General features: G+C 34.6%; 1 protein-coding gene across 1 annotated transcript; it reads left to right on the top strand.

The window, feature by feature from the left end:
• Positions 1 to 3,769: 3,769 nt before the first annotated feature.
• Positions 3,770 to 10,389, top strand: LOC110039523 (SPX domain-containing membrane protein OsI_17046-like). Its single transcript, XM_020744622.1, has 4 exons — positions 3,770 to 3,950; positions 4,424 to 4,614; positions 9,603 to 9,736; positions 10,104 to 10,389. The coding sequence occupies exons 1-4, from the start codon at positions 3,798 to 3,800 to the stop codon at positions 10,340 to 10,342; spliced, it is 717 nt and encodes a 238-aa protein (XP_020600281.1). The 5' UTR covers positions 3,770 to 3,797; the 3' UTR covers positions 10,343 to 10,389.
• The last annotated feature ends 3,612 nt before the right edge of the window (positions 10,390 to 14,001 follow it).

A 14,001-nucleotide genomic window follows, 5' to 3' on the forward strand; every position in this document is an offset into this window, starting at 1 on the left:
CACATGACATCAAAAATAAAAAATGATGCCAACAAGCCTGTCTTGCTTAAATCCGCTTAGTACATCTATATTTCATTCCAGCGTTAATAATGATAGTGAAATCATGTTTCTTCATTATCGTTTAGGTCATTCCAATTTTATGTATCTAGGGAAACTGTTTCCTCATTTATTTATTAATAAGTCCTACCTCTTTTAATTGCGAATTTTGTCAACATGTCAAACACACTCGTACTTCATTTCCTCATTTATCATACAGACTCACTCGTCCATTTTCTCTGATCCATAGTGACGTCTGGGGTCCTCATGAAAAAAATATTTTTGGGGCCCAATGGTTCGTGTTTTTTATTGATGAGCACACACGGGTGACATGGATCTATCTTATGCGTGACAAATTCGAGGTAGGACAATATTTCGTGCATTCTATCAAATGATACTAACTCAATTTGACACAAAAATCCAAGCTTTTAAAATAAATAATGCACGAGATTTTTTCAATACCTCCCTAGGAACTATTTTTACTCAACATGACATCCTTCACCTTAGCACGTGTATTGATACTCCCAAACAAAATGAGGTTGCCGAAAATCGTCACTTGTTGGAGGTAGTCCGCTGTCTCATGTTTACCACATTGATCCCTAAATGTTATTGGGGCTAGGCAACACTGACCGCTGCCTACCTCATAAATCGACTCATAAATCGACTGCCTACCTCATAAATCGGATGCCCCCTCGTACTCTGGGTTTCCGTAGTCCAATTGATGTCCTCCTTCGCTCCTTTCCAAATCTTCAGACACTCTCTTCAGTTGTCTCTACCAAACTATTTGGTTGCTCCGTCTTTGTTCATATTCACAAACAACACCGCAGTAAATTAGACCCCAAATCTGTCAAATGCATATTCATAGGGTATTCGACCAACAAGAAAAGCTACAAGTGTTATTGTTCTTCAACTAAAAAGGTCTATAACTCTATGGATGTCACCTTTTTTTAGCATCAATTATACTACCAAGGGCCTGTCATTCAGGTGGGGAGTAGTTGTAGTGAACAACAGCCCCGTGTTCCTTTACCAACTGACACAGGTCCCTCACCAACTGTCAAACCTCCTCCATCTCTTATTCAACCTCCTCAGTCTATACAACCCACATCGTCTCCTATTCAAGCTCTTCAGTCTACACAACCAACTCCTCAGGACCTTCGGGTCTATACAAGACGAAACAGAACTGCTAAAAGAATAGTGAACCTAACACCGCTTCCAGCTGCTGTCCAAGAATCTAATCTGGCTCCAAAACCCTCTGAAACATTTATAGACACTAGCGATTATGAGCTTACCCCGCCTGTGAAAGATGATTCTGATGTTCCTTGCACTCAACATCCTATTGCCCGATTTGTTTCATATGAGAGGTTATCTCCTACCTATCATGCATTTGTTACTGTTATTGACAGCATAAAGATTTTGAATTCTATTCAGGAAGCTCTCTCACACCCGGAATAGAGAAAAGCTGTGAATGAAAAAGTTGCTGCACTAGAAAAGAGTGGAACGTGGATTGTGTCTGATTTGCCCAAGGATACGAGACCAGTAGGATGCAGGTGGTTATTTACAATCAAATGTAAGGCAGACGGAAGTATAGATCGGTTAAAAGCCCGACTGGTTGCAAAAGGTTATACTCAGTCATACGAAATTGACTACCAAGAGACATTCGCCCCAGTAGCCAAACTGAACTCCATTAGAATCCTACTCTCCACCCGAGACTCGTCTCTTATGCAACTTGATGTCAAAAATGCATTCCTTAATGGAGATCTTGAAGAGGATGTATACATGAATTACCGCCTGGTTTTGAAGGGTCCTTCCCTAGTGGCAAAGTATGCAAGCTCCAGAAATCTCTGTATGGTCTCAAACAATTTCCTCATGCTTGGTTTGCCCGATTCACCAATTCAGTAATCAAGTACGGTTCTACTCAAAGCCAGACTGATCATACAATGTTCACAAAAAGATCCGAGAAGAAGATTGTTGTACTTATTATGTATGTTGATGACATCATTCTTACCGGTGATCACATCGAAGAATTGACAAAGCTGAAGAAGCTTCTAGCCCATGAATTTGAAATCAAGGACCTTGGAGACTTTAAGTTCTTCTTGGGAATGGAAGTTGCAAGATCCAAAATGGGGATAGCCGTAACTCAAAGGAAGTACACATTGGACCTTTTGAAAGAAACTGGTATGTTTGGATGCAAACTAATAGATACTCCAATAGACGTGAAGTTCATCTGCTGTTGGATTAAATGGAGAATGATAGTTTACCTGTCGACAAAGGACGATATCAGCGGCTTGTTGGAAGACTTATTTACTTATTGCACACCAGACCCACACCAGATCTCACACCAGACCAGACATAAGTTTTTCAGTAAGTATAGTAAGTCAATTCATGAACTGTCCTACTGAGGAACATATGGGAGTTGTCAACCGTATCTTAAGATACTTAAAGACGACACCTGGGAAAGGATTATTATTCAAAAGGAACGATAGTCAAAAGGTAGAAATCTTCACTGATGTTGACTGGGCAGGAGATATATCCACCCGACGATCAACCTTTGGGTATTGCTCTTATGTATGCGGCAATCTAGTGACATGGAGAAGAAGCAATCGGTGGTATCTCGGAGTAGTGTAGAAGCAGAATACAGAGCACTGGCGCTTGGTATCTGTGAAGGAATGTGGATCAAAAGATTTCTCAAGGAGCTTGGAATTATGGGAAAAAATTCTATCAAGGTGTTCTGTGGCAATCAAGCAGCAATCAGTATCACAAAGAATCCTGTTCATCATGACCGAACGAAACACATTGAGATTGATCGGAATTTCATTTCAGAGGTGGACAATGGAATTATTGAATTGGTCTATACTCCTTCTAGAGACTAAACCGCAGACATTCTCACCAAGGCTCTCCCTAAGTCAAGTTTTGATGAGCTAACCAACAAGTTGGGTATATACAATCTGTACAACCCACCTTGAGGGGAGTGTGGAATTAGGCTCCTTATTATTTACTTTAATTCTATTTATTTAGTACTTGTTTTAGTACTTGTTATATTTAGTCATAGTATAAAAGGGTAATTCCTTAATTATAGGTATTTATGTTTATTCCGTAATTATAGGAATTACTTAATTTTAGGAAGATTTCTTTCTTCTTTCTATTTTCTTGTACTCGCCTATTTATAGTTGAATTATCTATGTTTTCAAGTGAGAAAAATGATTATTCAAAATTCACAATTTATTTGGATAAAGGATAATTGTTTTAGAGTTTACTAGTTTCAAATAATAAGTGCTTTAAAAGTTGCTCAACTTCTTTTACAACATGTGTGCTTTCTTAATCTATCAATGCGTTTTCTTTATTCTTCTCTAATGTATCTTCTATGATATACATTAAATCATGATCTTTTACTTATTAGACTTAGTAATAATATAAAACCTTCCTGTATTTCAAAATAATTTCATGATGTTTATAAATTTAATTCAAAGAAAACAATAGAGAAGGAAGTTTGTGTGTTTTGACGAAGATTAATGAAATTGAATTTTATCATGCTACTAAATTGTTCAAACTTCATGGGGACATGATATACTGAATAAATGGCGGATGGTATTCATTCTTTATTTTCTATTATTTGTTAAACCAGCCATTTATTTATATAATTGAATTTTTAAAATTGACTCTATATCAAAAAATTATTTCTTAAATTCAAGTTAATTGATTAATTGTTATAACATAACAACTTAATTTTATCTTGAAATTCAGGAGGCGATGAAAGTGCTGAAATGGAAAATGGACTTTGCCAATCATTGTTGTCTAGTTCGAAAGAAAGTCAAGTTGAAGCTGAAGGCCAAGCATGTGGGGACAGTGAAAAGCCTTTAAAAGTACCAGCAAATTCAATTGCTTCAGCTTATAGATTGTTAACACCAGGTGTAAAGGTCTGCTTTTAACTTTGAGAACAACGAACCCTTATTAGTTATATACTGTTATATAGGATTAGAGCAGTATTATATTAATAGGTTGAAAATTTTCAAGTTGTAGTATGGTAGGCAAGTTATTGCTACTAAAATTAAAGCCCTTATTATTTTTCTGTACTCATTATAATTGTTATTATTATTGGAGTTATTGTTACACGATGTTATCATTGTTATTGTCATTCTTGTTGATATTGTTTACTATTACTATTATTATTAAACTATCCAATCGTTTTTTCACTTGGTTGTAGGATGCTTATAGTTGTTATTCGTTCTACATTTATGTATGCTTCATTCGTTGGAACTTTTAATTATCTTTATTGCAGAGGTTTCTTGAAAAATACTTCGGTTCTTCATCTGACAAGTTTTTACAGAGATCAAGTATGTTCTTATGGCACTTAGATGAGATTTCTGATTGATATATTTTTTTTATGTAGGCTCAATTGTTAATTTATTTTATGCTAAAGTATGCAATGGAGATTTTGCTATCGGAATCAAGCCTTGTGACCACATTATATTTTGGTTGGAATACGAGTGCATTGGCCATTTTTTTAGCAATCCTTGGGCTAACAGTCCTGCCCGTCAATGTTGTGGTTGGAAGTTACATAACTAACATGTTTGAAGACAGGTAACAAATCAATAACTTTTGATTAGTTGGTATGTTTTTTAATGTGAAGAAAAGCATGTTAATTATGGTCGAATCTCTTGCTTTCTTTAATGACGTAAACAACATGCTAAAAACATTCTTTTGTCACGACCTGAGCTCTTAATATTTGTTATGTTGTGGAGAACATCCAATTCGGTTGTCTTATAGTACTGCAAAAAGCGTTAGCAAGATGTTTAAAGCTGCACAGACATTGGTAAATTCTAAGATGATGTTTGTTTTATATTATTATCAATAGGAGCGCAAAATTCTACTTACAAGTCTTAAGTTTGGATCCTGGTATTGAAATATCAACGTTATTTGATTCTTCCTAGCAAGAGGTTCACTGATTGAACCCCATCATTTGGCTATGCCACAAGTTTTCCTTTTCTTCTTAAAAATCAAAATTTTGTAACAGATCATTAAAGAAGATACATGATGACATAGTTACATAAAAACTGTCATAAAAAAATTTAAAAAATACATCAAATCAAGCTAATTAAAAGGATAGAGAGTCTTAACTATGTTAAAGTAGTTGGTCATGCTGACATTCAGGCACTAATTTAGTCCAAAATGCCAAAATCAACACTGGAATCATTGCATCTTGCTTAAACTCTAATAAATCTTGGAGAATGAAAAAAATGTTATTATTAGTTCCTTAATGAAAATATATCCGCTAAATTTTTGTATCCATGAAATCATAACAACCTAGAATAGATTCTTGAGATTGAACCTGGCTGGATTCATCATCACTCTCCTCACTAGAATATTCTTTTGCTGCATTTGCAAATACAACTATTGTATTGCTTGGAGAAGAAATAGTAGAGTGACTGCAAAATGTCTAATCCAATCATGGATTTAGTTAATTTAGAAAATTCAAATTTCAAGTTTGAAGAAATAGGGGGTACTACTAATCAACAAGCCAACAACGAAAGATGTATAATAACAAAATAAATAAATAAAATGAAATTTAATTCCTTCTCTGGACACCTATTTGAATCAGACGTGATGCTTCTCAAATCAGAATGAAGGATTTATTCCCTCGTTCGTTCAAACCAAAAACTAGCCATGCGAGAGACAAAGGCAGAGAGTGAGGGCGAAAGTGTAATAGAAAGCAGAGGAAGAAGTAGACGAGTGGCTCGGTAGAATGTCGTGAGCAGCTAACGGAGAAAAGGAGGCAAACAACATACTTTTTGTGTGTCGTTGAGGGTCCGAGGCACGACTTTGGTGCAAAGAGAAAGGAGGAAGGATTTGTGTGTTGTGCTGGGTTGCGCCAAGATTAAAGGAAGAGGAGGAAGAAGGGGGAGATCATGAGTGTGTGGGATAAGAGGGACCGAGCTTTGAAGTAGAGCAGAGCCTATCAAAGGGGAAAGACGACATTGGTAATCGAAGTCGAAGGAGGTGACATCCTCTGGTGTTCCGACTTTGTTGAGAAGGAACCTTCCATTGAGTATTCAAGCTTCGTCGAGTACGAAGAAGCTTCATGCGACTTTATTCTGCTGGAAAAAGAAAAAGGTGAAGAAGCATCAAGCAGGAGAAGAGAGGAGGAGCCAGTGTGCGTGGGATTGATTCATATGGAGCTGAGCCTGCATCTAGATCGAACCATGGCTTATTAAGGTAAGGGTTTTAAAAATATTAATTTATTGATTTCATATATATGTTTAATTATTAGTTGTTAATAGTAGGTTTAATTAAATCAAAGATTAATTGAGATATGTTTAAGGTAAATTTTTAATTTAGAACTTTTTTAACTACAGAAGTAAAACATATATATATATTCATACATATAATAATAAATAATGATCACTTTAAGATAAATAGAAATTAAGATGTTTGGATTTAAATTAAATAATTGAACGTTGATATATGCATAAAATGACCACTTAAATAGGTAATTATTGTGAATATTTTTAAATAAGATGAAGTCAGAATGGAAGACTGAAAATCTACAAAGTAGGTAAAACGATATTGAGGTGAGTATTAATGTTTTTATGTTTTAGTAATGTTTTTGTTTCCTCTAGCTCAAATGTATTTATTGTTACTGTCAGTAGTTATTGAAATCACTGCAAACTCGTGATTTATAATTCTATTGAATTTTTTTTTCATATTATAGGAACAATATATGTAATTAGCATTGTTTAAATTATCATAGATATTGAATGTTATATGAATATATTGACAGCTATGAAAATGAGAATAAAATAATCATTATTAAATAGTGATTTTCATAGTATGCTTGAATGTGCATGTTTGGTTATGATGGATCGTCTCTAATGATACTAACGAATGAATGTTAAGATATAGACGCACATAAATGAAAAAAGTTATTTATATTAATTCTAAAAATTATTTATATTAATTTTTCTTTGATATTGGAGTTTACCCAAGCCATGGCTCAAGACACCGTTTTATTACTGACTTAAAACCAAGTTACAACAAAAGCTCAAATCAAAGGAAGACACACACAAAGCAACAAGGGGTTACAAATAATGACTCAACAAGAATACACGACAAGAACAATGAGGAGAGAGCCTGGAGAGGTGATGCTTGGTCGGTGGCTACAGTGAAGGCCGAAGAGACGTCGGGCTGCTGTGGAAGAAGTAATACAGCAAATTAGCAATGGGAGTGGCGCGGTACCGCAACGGAAAAGAGCAGGAAATGTCGTCGAAGGTCAGAAGACTGCTGGAGAGGGGCAGTAAGTGCAAGAAGTGGGAAAGCTTGTTGCTGGAGAGGGCCAACATGTGTAGGAAGTGGAGCGGCCTGCTACAAGAGGCAAGGTTGTTGGCTGGAAGATCGGCTGGGAGCTGTGGGAGGGTCGGCAGACTTCAGAAAAAAAAGATGCAAGGGCTGTCAAGGGAGTAGGAAGAAGGAGAGGAGTCTGCGGTTGTATGGAAGCTACAGGGGGAAGGATGATCGGCCTGTAGGCGTGCAGGGAATGTCCATAGTATGCTTGAATGTGCATGTTTTGGTTGTAAGAAAGCTGGTCCATGACATAGGGTAATGTCCATCACTTCGAATAATAATTGTACCCAATCGTGGCATTTGCATCTCTTCTTAAGTAGGCTAAAATTGTTGCATTTAATCCTTTTTAATGTAGGTGTTTTAAATGCAAAATATATCTATTATTTTCTAAGTAACTATTAAATTTTCTCAGCTCATAGTCAAAGATTGTGTAACAGTTTTTATTGAAGATTTTCCTTTGAAATCAAAGGTTTTTATTTTGTAGATTATAGACTTTTTCACCTTAGCAATAGTCTATTTTATTATACCGTGAGGGAGTTCATCTGACAATCAGAGAAACATCTAGAACTCTTTTTTTTTTAAATAAATTTACTGTGGTTATCTAACAACAGTGCGAGAAAGATATTATTGCACCAAAAAACTTTCAATCCTAACAAGTCGAGTCAACAAGAACCCGACAAAATTTGTCCATCTTAGACATAAACAATACCACTTGCGATGAAGGCTCTCGGATTTAGATAGTTTAGGGTAATAATATAATCGAACTAGAACATAGAACTTAGTATAATTTGTATGCCACTCAAGGATATTGAGTTGCAAAGCAACACCCGACTTTACAATACAATGCATATTATCCTGACAAAGTTAGGTCACCATATTAAAATTACTTAAAGAAAAGAGTTCTAGAAAGATTCAGCCACTCTTGGCTTTGATACCAATTTTTATCTTATTGTTTGCTCGACTACCCTAACCTGTGCGTACAAGCTCCCTCTTCTCGCGAAGAACCTTCCTCTGCGCATGAGGTTCAACTCTACTCGAACGCACGAGCCTACTCTTCCTCTTTTCTTCTTTCCTTTGAGCGTGACTCAACTTCAACACCACAATGAGTCGCCTCTCTTTTCCTCTTCATGGCCGGGGCACGATGTCAAATCTCGAGTAGGAGAAGAAACACATGACTCATATTTTTTCTTCCTCTCCTTCACTATCATTGTGTCTTTCTCCTTCTCGTCTTCCTTTACTTGGAGACAAGTTGCTCGGCTCAAAGATGTCGGCTCGGGTTGCACAAACAAGGCATTACCTTCTTTTTTTCTCCTCATGGCATCTCTCTCTCTCTCTTTCTCTCTCTCACACTCGTTTAATGGTTTGAATGAGAGGAAGTATGGAAGAAGCATGAGCTTAGTTTCCCGCGAGGGGTACATATAATCTAAACTACACACATATTTTAGTCGGTTATTACATGACACACCAACTCGACCTAAACCCAACTCGAAAAATCGAGTTCAGGTTAACCCCAATAAATTTTGTGTCAAGTTCAGATTAAAAATTTTAACCTTTTTAATTTTTTTGGGTCGGGTTGAGTTGACCCTCTAACCCAAAACTGACCACCTACTCTAAATTGACTTGAAATTGGCTTGCTAACCCTTATTTGAACTGAGATTTACTCGAAACTAATTTGATTGACATGAGTAGCTATTTATTCTTTATGCTAAGCGGGTTATGCAGATCGGGTTCAAGTTGGCGTGTTGAAGGCAAGTCATGTTTGGGTTGGATTTTCTAATCTGTTTAATGTTTAGGTCGGGTTCGGCTCAAGCTGTTTCAGGTTGGGTCAATTTCAGGTCAGACTAGAATCCGATCCGTGAACCGGATTTGACATCCCTAAAAATTCTTAATGTTTAGGTCGGGTTCGGCTCAAGCTGTTTCAGGTTGGGTCAATTTCAGGTCAGACTAGAATCCGATCCGTGAACCGGATTTGACATCCCTAAAAATTCTTAGTAAATATTAAAATTTATTGACTTAAAATATCCTAATTAATTATTGAGTCATTAAGATGATGCACTTTGATAAACTTGTAAACTTCTCAACTAATTATATCTATTTAATTTGTTTTTTCCCCTAGAAGAAATCCGTATTATAACATTGTTATATAATGTTGTACAATTGTATTAAGCAAATCATGATAATATTAAGCAAATCTTGATAATATTTATCATTATTTCTTTTATTTTTTGCAGGCAAATTTTATTTGCATCTGAAATCATGGTGTTGGTGGGTGTTATTTTAAGTTTTCGCGTCACTCCTTCATACTGTGCGACACAATATGTATTATCGGCTCTTCTCACATTCGTGGCTGCTGAAGTTCTTGAAGGTAACCTTGAATTTTTTTCTTAATGTTGAAGTATTAGTTGAAAAAAAATTGGTGGCATTGAAGATTAATACACACCCACACACACTTGCATTCATTTCTCAAATACAAGCCACCATTCTTCACGGTTTCTGAATGTGGATGCTATTGGAATATATCTTTTTTATTATTTTACAGTTAAATATCACATTAGTGATTTTTTAGATAAATTTAATATGAATTTTGATTGATCATTTATGTATTGTATTCACCTCAACTGCATGATTTTATATGGATGGTAATTAGTACATAAAATGTGCAAAATATATTGTTAAATTTGGAAAATTCTATTGATGTTTGTCTTTAGAATGTAATAATAAAATTGTTGCAGGCGTGAACCTATCTCTTATGTCGAGAGTAATGCCCTCAAGGCTTTCTCGTGGAACCTATAATGGTGGATTACTCTCAACTCAAGCAGGAACTTTAGCCAGAGTTGTCGCTGATGCCACCATCACCTTAGCTGGCTATTTGAGGGAAGACCTGCTTCTTAACGTCACCCTCGCTCCCTCTCTTTTAATCTGTATAGCCTCTATTGCTGCTACATATCTTACATATAACACTCTTTATTAATCTTTTCTTTTATTTCATTTATTTCCTTTGTTATTCAATTTGTATATATAGTGGTCCTAAATATTTATTAATGTATGTAATTCTTCCTTTTTTTAGTTTTTAGAAATGTTTGTATGATTAGGGTATATATACCACTTGAAACATTGTATTTACAAATATAGCACTTTTTTTCATCCATTTTTCAAATTTGTAGATAAAATTTTTTTTTTTCATATTTATCAAATTAAATGATTTTGTTGTGCCACGAATAAATGCATCGGTTTGGTAATTCAAAAAAATCACGGTGGGTGTTAATTTTATAAATAGGAATGTTCAAGTGCTGTGTGTGCAATTATCTGAATTTTCTTGAAGAAAAATCTACAGGTGATGTCTTCTCATTCCTTTGTTAGCTGCCCGGCAAATACTCGTAAAATCGTATATGCAAGGATTTGAATTAAAGGCATTTTGGTTGAAGTTTAAGCTCTCAACTAATGGATGTAATTCTTTCATTTTTACTTTTTGTAGCTTGGAGGATTAAAATTATATGTGAAATTGCTTATAAAAGTTATTGAAGATATGAGGTCTATTCTTTGATAAAGGTTTATGTATTAAAATTATACAAAGTTTTGATATAAAAATAAATAAAAGGTAGGAATTTTCGTATAAATATTATTTTAAAGAAAAATATACATATTTTTTCTGTTCCTTGCCGGCCTAGCCTACTTGGACTGGGATGTTGAGTGATAGGGCCTCCATTGAGTTTGTTAGAGATGAAAAAATGGGAAGAGGGATCTATGGATAAGGTTGACCTTCCTCAGCTGTTATAGCTGTTATCCATATTGAAGGATATTGAAGGATATATATATATATATTGTTATTTTTACTTTTAAATTTTTTGAGAATCTGTACTTTGGAATTCTTTTTTATAAATAAAAAAATGAGAAATTTTTAATTATGATAAATTATTTTCATATTATACTTAATACAAGATAAATTTAATGGAGTTGGGGCATTTACATAAACCACACAATTCTTACATATTTATGTATAAAGTGTTTAAACTTTCAATTTTTACATGTATTACATTCAAATCTTTAATCTTAACTATCTTATATTTTGGCTCCCTCCATAAAATATTATGAACAACATAATAAAATATTTTAAATTGTTGATCCATGCATCATGCCACTTTCAGTGTTATTTGGTTTGTTAATTTAGGTTTTCTTAAGGCTCAAACACAACCACAAGCGATTATTGTGTGTGGAGAGCGCACGCAGAGCTACGTGCGCCCTACGATCACAGCTGCACATCGCGGCTGTATCATGCAGCCGAAATGTGCGGCTGTGATCGGAGGGCACAGGCAGCTCTACATGCGCTCTCCGCACCTAATAATTTTTCAGATGAGGCAACCCTAAGAAATAATATAGCAACACAAGACTCTAATTCTTAGATTAGTTTGGAGGCACTGTATTTCTATCAAGAAGAACAAAATGGATAATATATCTTCTCCCTCAAATTGTTTACATAAGATTGTGAGGACAAAAAATTGGTTTAGAAATTAGCTTTTACTCAATTAAGAAAAGAGAGCACTCAAGAATTGAAGGAGACTAGGATCAGGTCAAGAAATGAATGAGCTTTAACTGGAGTTGATGAATTGCCAATAAATTGAGATACTCATAAAAGTAATTGAAAAATCATGGCACTAATTTGAAGAACTCCATAATAAGATAATGAACTAATAAATAAGCAAGCAAGTACTCAAATATATTAAGTTTTAGCCTTATGAACTTATAACCAGAATAAAATTAAAGGAGTATAATGATGACACTTAGTTGACCTTCTTGACTAAAAAAATAAATGCATGCAAAAATCAAGACTTAAATTGCACACAGTCATGCCTTATCCTAACTCTTCGTTCCACTTAAGTGAAATGAGAAAATTTCAATGATAAAAGTCTAAATATTAACAATATTATTATGTAAATACCAATTCATTTTGTTGTAAAAGAATAATATTATCTTGAGTACTTAGTCCAACGCACAAGAAAATGACTAAGTTCATCAGAAGCATACAATCAATAGACATTTCATTCAGCAAAGTTTAAGGGTAGCTTGTTTAACATTATTAATACAATTCCTTACATCTAAGTTCACACCATACCCCAAAATTTGAACGAGAATCTATAAAATCAAATTACCATCTAATGAAAGTCACAATGCCTTATAAAGTACTATTTTTAGCAACAACACTTGCTTATGGATTGTCCTCACATTTTCATGCAATATATGAGTTTTGTAAATCAATATGCACAATTAAATCATCATTATAACAATGGAGTGTCATGACAATGCTATCATAAGCTCTACAATAGTCATATAATAATAAGAAATTTGCATAACAAGATGCAATGATAAAACATAAGGAAAGAGTATTATAATCAATGAGTTAAATTATATAGTCACCTCTACTTTAATCGGGGGTGACAAGTCTTTTTTGTCTTTTACCGTGTCTCTTCATATCTATAATTGATTTTGGCATCCTTTTTTGTACCTGAGCCTTTGCCCGATCGTTGGCATGGATGCTTGTTTCTAGTCGGCTGGGAAGATCCTTTCGTCATCTAGCAATTAGTCGGTTTTACGACGAACCTTTGATCGTATACCATGGCTTCAGTAATTTGGCGGACATTTGGTCCTCTTGCAATTCTTAAGTCTTCTGACGAAGCGTCGATGGTCTAGCAGACCTTTGGTAATCTGGATGACCTTCTGTTGTCTACCGAATCTTCGGTCGTCTTAAGGACATTTTGGTTGCTGAATCCATGAGGCATGTGGCCAACCGGTCGGCTTTGGTGGCCGGCCGAATGAAGCGGTCAGTCGGCCTTTGTTACAGCTAGCATTTTTAGGAGTATAGATATATATATATATATATATATATATGTTTGATTTATATTAAGAACAATAATTATATTTTCTGAATCATATTACAATAAAATTAGAAAAATTCTTCAGCGATACAAGCAAGGATTTATGTTTTAAATACAAAATGAATTTAAATAAAGTGGAATCCCGATGGCTAAAACGATTAAATTCTGTATGTCAATGGGTATGATAAGATCGGCGCTGTCGAAATAATAATTAAAAAAAAAAAATCTTGTTCTTCAAAAAATGTCTGGCTGTCTATCTAGAGCACAAAAGCCAAAAAAGTCTTCCATCCAATATTTTATCGCCACCTGTAATTTCTTAAAATAATAATTTCTCAAAAAAGTTTAAGTAATTTGTTCTGACCTGCCACCTCACCATCACGTGCCTAATTACGAGTTTTCATAACAAAAAAATAGAAATTATAAAAAAAAAAAAGGACGGTGCTACACTGTGAGATGTCGAAACAAAACCGGCAACTTTATTAGCTGCAAATTGCCTCACGACAGCAATTTTTTTTTTAATTCTATTTAAAAAAAAAGTTAAAATTTAATTTAAAAAGAGTTTTTAAATATTTTATTATTAATTTTTTATCATCTCACCTTATTTTAATATGTAGTAGTCTACTATCCACGTGTTCCTTTTGCTCCTGTGGGGAGATATCTTCTTTCCTTCCACTTCGTTCTTCTTCTTGAGCAAGGTCCCTCTCTAAGCTAGCAATGGCTTTTATCCTCCAGTATCTATATCCCATCTAACTTCTCTCTT

Source organism: Phalaenopsis equestris, unplaced genomic scaffold (genome assembly GCF_001263595.1).
Source record: "Phalaenopsis equestris unplaced genomic scaffold, ASM126359v1 Scaffold000002, whole genome shotgun sequence".
NCBI lineage: Eukaryota > Viridiplantae > Streptophyta > Magnoliopsida > Asparagales > Orchidaceae > Phalaenopsis > Phalaenopsis equestris.